This window comes from Lactuca sativa, chromosome 9, assembly GCF_002870075.4.
Source record: "Lactuca sativa cultivar Salinas chromosome 9, Lsat_Salinas_v11, whole genome shotgun sequence".
NCBI classification, from domain to species: Eukaryota; Viridiplantae; Streptophyta; class Magnoliopsida; order Asterales; family Asteraceae; genus Lactuca; species Lactuca sativa.
In genome coordinates, this window is record NC_056631.2 from 105,311,435 (window position 1) to 105,318,642 (window position 7,208).

At 30.7% G+C, this 7,208-nt stretch overlaps 1 protein-coding gene across 1 annotated transcript; it reads right to left on the minus strand.

The window, feature by feature from the left end:
* Positions 1–2,987: 2,987 nt before the first annotated feature.
* On the minus strand, positions 2,988–4,844 carry LOC111905569 (parthenolide synthase). Its single transcript, XM_023901260.3, is given in 3 exon segments — positions 2,988–3,667; positions 3,669–3,778; positions 3,845–4,844. Coding segments are annotated over 3 exon segments (1,545 nt in total). The 5' UTR covers positions 4,772–4,844; the 3' UTR covers positions 2,988–3,159.
* Positions 4,845–7,208: the final 2,364 nt, after the last annotated feature.

Genomic DNA, 7,208 nt, shown 5'->3' on the forward strand with positions numbered 1-7,208 from the left:
ACATCCGAACGTTTTAATATAAATAAAATACATTTCTTCGGTAATGCTTTGATAATATCTTTATCATGTTTTCTAGGAACAAATTCTACAATATTACTCTTTAAAATAGATACTCTGATTTTTAAATAAGCATCAATAAATTTTTTAAAATGACTGTGAATTTGGGGATGTCATACCTTCTTCCTCTTCAATACCACAAAACACCATAATGAGCTTTAAGATGCCAACAAGGAAGGGTAGGATTCGTTCTAGGTCAAAAAGGAGTGATGTAGAATAAGGGTGAGCAAACCCTTGCCATCACATCCTTGAAATAGGTCACTAGACCCCAAAATGAGGGTCTTATATTCTAGCGTTGTCCACGTCGAGGTCATGCCTTTGCCACATGGTGGTACATCAAAGATACAAATTTTCTTACTAGTTGTGTCCACATTGTGGTGATCCTCCCTACCACGTTGTGGTCACCTAAAAATCCCGCATTTTGAAGGTCAAAAATAACCAAGTTTACAATAGAAGTATTCCTGGAACGGATGTTATAAGTGCTATTTTGTGCAATATTTTCTTAGTTAACTATTCTGTTTCTCGGTGATCGCAATTACCATTACTACTTCGGATGGATTTAAGAATGAGGAAAAGAGGATGCTATTATGAAAGTACAATCATGTACTAAAAATATATGAATGTAGGATGCTATAAAAACAAATAAATGAAAGTAGGTTGCTATTATTTGCTATTTAAATCGAGTCCTATTTTTCCGTATAACTTTTAGCTTTTGGTGATATAAACTTCACAAGATCTTTTGTTTCTACCATTTTTTGTTAAAGATTCTATAACTACACGTGCAAGAATAGGTTGTGACCGTAGAATAAATATGGTCTATGTTTCTTTTTTGATGATTATGTTTACTTTTAGACATAATAAAAAATATAAACTATTAACATACAAAATTAAGTGAGCAGAAAACATGTATAGTCACATGTGTTTTTTTTTTTTTTTTTAATATTGACTATTTTTTACTTTTAGACAAACACAAATAATTAAGTTGTAACCATAAATTTTAGATACCCACAAGAAATTAACCGTGTCCATTAAAATACTTAAATCACATCTTTTATATTTTACCATGACTATTGTTTACGTTTATATATATATATATATATATATATATATATATATATATATATATATATATATATATATATATATATATATATATATATATATATTCAACCTGGATAATAAAATACTTATACAAAATACTTAATAGTCACACTTTTTTTATTTTACTATGGATATTATTTACTTTTCGAAATGAATAATAATATAACTTGTGGCTATAAAATATTTATAAATATAATTTTTTTTCTATTAACATCACCATTGTTTATTTTTATACATGCCTAAGAAATTAAACTATGATCATAGACATTATAGTTATAGCTTTTTACAACATGACTAATAATTATAATAACGGAAAATGACTTAAAAGCCCAGTGAAGTTTTTAAACCCTTCAACAAACCCAATTATACTTTGTCTGTTCAAGAAAACCCAACGAACTAACATTTTGTCTAAAAAAGCCCAACTAACGTACACTTTCGTTCACTTCTTATTTAGGGTTAACCGGTTAATGAAAGTCAACGAATGACATGACTTATGACGTGTAATTAAATATTGAAAAATGACTTATGACGTGTAATTAAATATTGGAAAATGACTTATAAGACCAACGAAGTTTCAAAACTGTTCAAAAAACCTCAATCATGTTTTGTGTGTTGAAAAAATCCAACGAACTTACGCTTTTGTTCAATTCTCATTAGAGACAACCAGACTCATTACGTATACAACTAGTTGGCAAATGACATGACATTCTATTTAATGACATGAAATAAACAGATTAAAATTGCCCTTTATATATCGATTTAGGGCTTGGAAAAGAGAAAAACGAATGGCATATGTGTTCGATATCTTGTAATAGCTACTTCTTATTCTTCCTCTCAATCATTGATGTACAACTCAAGATCTACAAAGAATATATTTGATAATGAAAACGCTTATGGATGTGGACGCCCTTTTGGATTTGGACATCTAGAACGGAGGATCATCCAGAGAATAATGTTTAGGGCTTGTTCAAACAGATGAGTAAGTGTAATTTTCCGATATTTAATTATACATCAATATATAAAGGACAATTCTAATATGTTTATTCTATGTCATTAAATATAATGTCATGTCATTTGCCAACTAGTTGTATACCTCATGAATCAGGTTGCTTCTAATGAGAATTGAAAAAAAAAAAACATAAGTTCGTTGAGTTTTTTTCAACAAACAAAACATGATTGGAGTTTTCTGAACGGTTTTGAAACTTTGTTGGTTTTGCATTTCATTTTCCGATATTTATTTACACGTCATAAGCCATGTCATTCGTTGACTTTCATTAGCCGGTTGACCCTAAATGAGAAGTGTAAGTTAGTTGGGCTTTTTTAGAGAAAAAATTATGTTTGTTGGGTTTCTTGAACAGACAAAACATAATTTGGGTTTTTTGAATGCTTTGGAAACTTCATTAGGTTTATCCTTCATTTTCCCTTATAATAATTATGACCCTTTGATTAGTTAATATAATTTACTTCATTATATTAATTAATTACATTTTCGCTGGATTTTATTTCTGTGACTAATTCCACCCTATGACTTAGTCACATACAATTAGGAATCAGTGGACCTTATATGTCATTTTGTCCAAGTTAATAATTATCACAGGATATTTATCGACATTTGTTACAGTACTTATATAAAACAGTGGCTAAATGTGTGAATTATGGTTGATTTTTTGTCTAAAATATTACCAAAGATATTAGAACCTTATTAATGAGTTTTAGTCCGAAATAAGCAATATGACCACTGTTTTGACAAAACTGTGATAAAAATTTATTTTTGTACTAGTTGGACTATTTTTTAGGTTAGTCTAATAATTGGCCTAAAATAAAATACATACCGTAATTAAGTACGTCGAATTTTTATTTAGGTCACGAACCCACGAAAACCGCATGCATGTACTATATCATTGGACATGCATACCGAATTATATGTACTACATTAGTGCTGAAATTTAAAAAGAGTCTAGAAAATAGATGCGTTCTAGATGTTTGCAAAAGGAAGTGATGCTAGTCTTCCCAGTTGTGATTTATGGGTACAAGGAAAAGTGGTAATTTCTTTCGGACAAGCAGGGAACCCTCTTCTACCATGTCCAAATCTTCGTTCTTCACGCCGCCAGGGATTTTCCAATCATACCAATACAACAAGTTTGCTATGGTGAACTCTATAGTCGCTGGAGCTGTCTTCAACGCTGGGCAGGTTCTTCTTCCCCCTCCAAAAGGAACCATCTCATAATTTCCCCCTCGGAAATCCCCCTCAAGATTCTCAAACCTTTCTGGGTAGAACTCAGCCGCATTCTTCCCCCATGTGCTTGGGTCTCTTCCTATCACCCACCCATTAATGAAAACCATCGTCTCAGGAAGCACGTCATAACCACCAATTTGACAATGGCTTAAGCTTTCATGTGGGAGCAACAATGCCGCTGGAGGGTGCAATCTTAGTGTCTCTTTCACCACCATCTTCAAGTAGGTCATTTTTGTGACATCCATTTCATCTAGCTTTTGTTTTCTCTGCGCAATTTCGGATTTCACTTTGAACCTTTTGCATCACTCTTGGATTTCTAATGATCTCGGACATTGCCCAAACCATCGTTGCAAAAGTTGTATCAATTCCTCCGATAAATATGTCCTGAAAACTTATTTAACATTAGTTACATAAACAATTGAATATCAAAAAGAAAAAAATGCGATGTACCATTATAAGAGCTTTGATTTCTTCTATAGTAAACCGATCGTCATGGGAAGCATTTTCTATTGAAGACAACTCAAGCAAGGTATGGAGAAAATCCTTTTCATCATCATCAACCTTGCCTATATGATTCTTATGGTCATCAACATTCGTCTGGATGTAGGCATCAAGATTACTAAAAAGTTTTTCCAGCATATGATTCCTACCACTAATTTGGTCTACTATTGGACCTAACCATGGAAACAAATCACTTAACGATGGATCCAATAATTCCATGACTTCATCAAGCATCACTTCTAATGAAGGACCCTTGAGTAGTTGTTCTCGTTCTCTGTAGTTCGAACCAAAGGCCACCTTACAAATCATCGCCTTTGCTATTGCTAAAAACAACTCGGTTATGTTTACAGCACTGTTTGATGGATGTAAGGATATAGACCGAAGCATGATCTCGACCTCTGTTAACAAAACATGGTTAGTAAGTCTAGCCCTCTTGGGACCCACGAATTCAGACACCAAAGCCTTGCGCATCTTCCTCCAGTGATTGCTGTGAGGCGAGAAGGCAGCGTCCACATAGTTGTATGTTAGTAGCTTAGTGGTCTTGGATATTGGACGAGAACAAAGTATCTGATCTTGATCTTTAAGGACTTCCATGGCCATGGCAGAAGAAGAGATTATAAGGCAAGATCTTGTGCCAATATTGAGAAGCATAACTGGGCCATATTCTTGGGAAAGTTGCCAAAAGGCTAGATGACGAGGTTTACCTAGTAGTTGATGCAAGTTTCCAATTATCGGAAGCTTTGGAGGATTTGGTGGAAGCTTAGGGGAAACCATGGACGACCTATTAGATTTAAGAGTATAACGACAGATCCAGAACATGGAGAGGACTAGTAGTGCTGTGAGAAGCCATGAAGAGAAGATAGAAAAGATCTCCATGTGAGATGTGACTTGTACTTTTGAGCTTGTTTGATTGCCTTATGCCAAGTGTACGTACGTTCATTTATAGTGCAGCCTTCAAGCTTGGAACATAAATTATTGGATGAATGTTGCTAATGGTCACCTTTGGTCGTATTTTTTTTTTTTTAAAGAGTTATACTACAGTATTTTTTGCCTACTTATTGGTCAGAGTTAAATAACACGTATTACATTTTTTCCTTATAAGGTGGAATTAATTTTTTATATATAAGTTTAGTCAAAGTATATCTGATTTAACCATAGTTATGAATGAGTAAATTGTCAATGAGTATTTATTAATGCATAGAGAAAAGTACTAAAACGACTTTTTCTATTCATACTTTCAAATGAAAAATATAAAAGTATATGATAAGTTATTGACTTATTTATATTCATACATTCAAATGAAAAATATAAATAGATAAGAATAATTATTATCTTACTTCAGTATATTCATTTTATTTCAGTCAAATAGGAAAATTCAAGTCAAAAAACTAAATAGGTAATTTAATCTCTCTCTCTCTCTCTCTCTCTCTCTCTCTCTCTATATATATATATATATATATATATATATATATATATATATATATATATATATATATATATATATATATATATATATATAGGGGTGAGATCGGTTGAAAACTCATAGTTTCTCAAGAACCCGATAACTAAAAGTGGAGCGTTAGATCAAAATTAATTAATTAAGGACATGATCGTCATCTTACCAATCTTATTTAATGTTTAATTTTTTTTGTGTTATTGACAATATTAATAGAAATTTCTAAAAATTTACATAATAAATCAAATTTTCGGATTTTTTTTAAATAGTATTTGTCGATTTTTTATAAAAAAGTGTAGATGTTTTAATTTTTTTTATAGAAAACATGAATTTTTGAAAAAAATATTGAAAAAAATATTTTTTTAAAAAGAACTGCAAGTTTTTTTAAAGCATTTAAAAATCAATAATTTTTTTTAAATGGAATATTTAAAAAATACTATAATTTTTACGGAAAAAAAATCAACATCTTAAATACATATATGCATATTTTTTACAAATGCATATATGCATATTCCATATACTATAATATTTGTAAGGAAATCATAAGAAAACTCATTTTATTTACTAATCTATAAACACAATAGATTAAGTATTTATTCGATAATAAAAAATTTAAAAAACAAAAAAATGCTACAAAATTTCATAGTGGTTTCATGTCTTCGTGTCAATATTTCCATATTTTATTCAATTTATCATTTTTCATCTCTTTAATATTCACCACAATTTCTTCCAAATCTAAAAGAAAATAAAAAAAATGATTGATGTAAAAACACTTACAAAAATACATATGTGATTTATATGTGATTAACATATGAATCACATGCGATTCACATATAAATCACATTTACATATGACATCATATGTGATTCACATGCGAATCACATATGATTAACATATATATAAATCATATGTGATTCGCATGTGAATCACATGTGGCTCATATGTGAATCATGTATGATTTACATGTGAATAACATGTTATTTACATGTGAATCACATGCGATTAATATGTAAATTATATGTGATTCACATGTGAATCACATATGATGTCATATGTAAATCACATGTGATTTACATGTGAATCATATTTGATTTACATGTGAATCAAATGTGAATCATTTGTGATTTACATGTAAATCACAAATGATGTCATATGTAAATGCGATTAATACGTGAATTACTTTCCAAAAATGACCAAATTATTAACACAACATAAACATAGTACATAAACGATTAAAAATTCAAAGAAAAGAAAACTTACAATTTGGATCCATGGGTATGAGATCCTTACACACTTCTATGATATTGAAAACTTCTACAACTCCAAACACACAGACACTTTAAACACACAGACAATACTAAAGGAATTTAAGGAGAGATATGAGAATTTTTCGGATGCCTTCTTCAAATGAGCAAGGCTCTATTTATAGGCAGTCTTCGGACTTGAAACCCGGACTTCAACATCAATTATGTCTTGGAAAATGGTTTTGTTTTCTTTTGATAGAAAAATCATTTGGTTTTATTATTTCAGTCAGATTCCCTGAAAAATGACTGCAGAGATTCCACTTAATTTGCAGAGCTTCCATCTTCTTTGGCTGGATCCGATTTTTTATTGGTTTTGTCTTTTTTCGTTCTTCTTGCTCGATGCAACTTCTTTGGAGTGAATACTTGCAGCTTCATTCATTAGTTGATCATCTTGTTCTTCTAAACTAATACCATCCATATCTTCATTATCGAAATATCCTTGTGAGGACATGTTGTCATCATCTTCCAACGAGAAATCTGTTAATATTTTTTCTCGTTTTTGGATTAGTTTATTTAGTTCATCATGAGAAATAATTGGATTTTCTCTTAATAT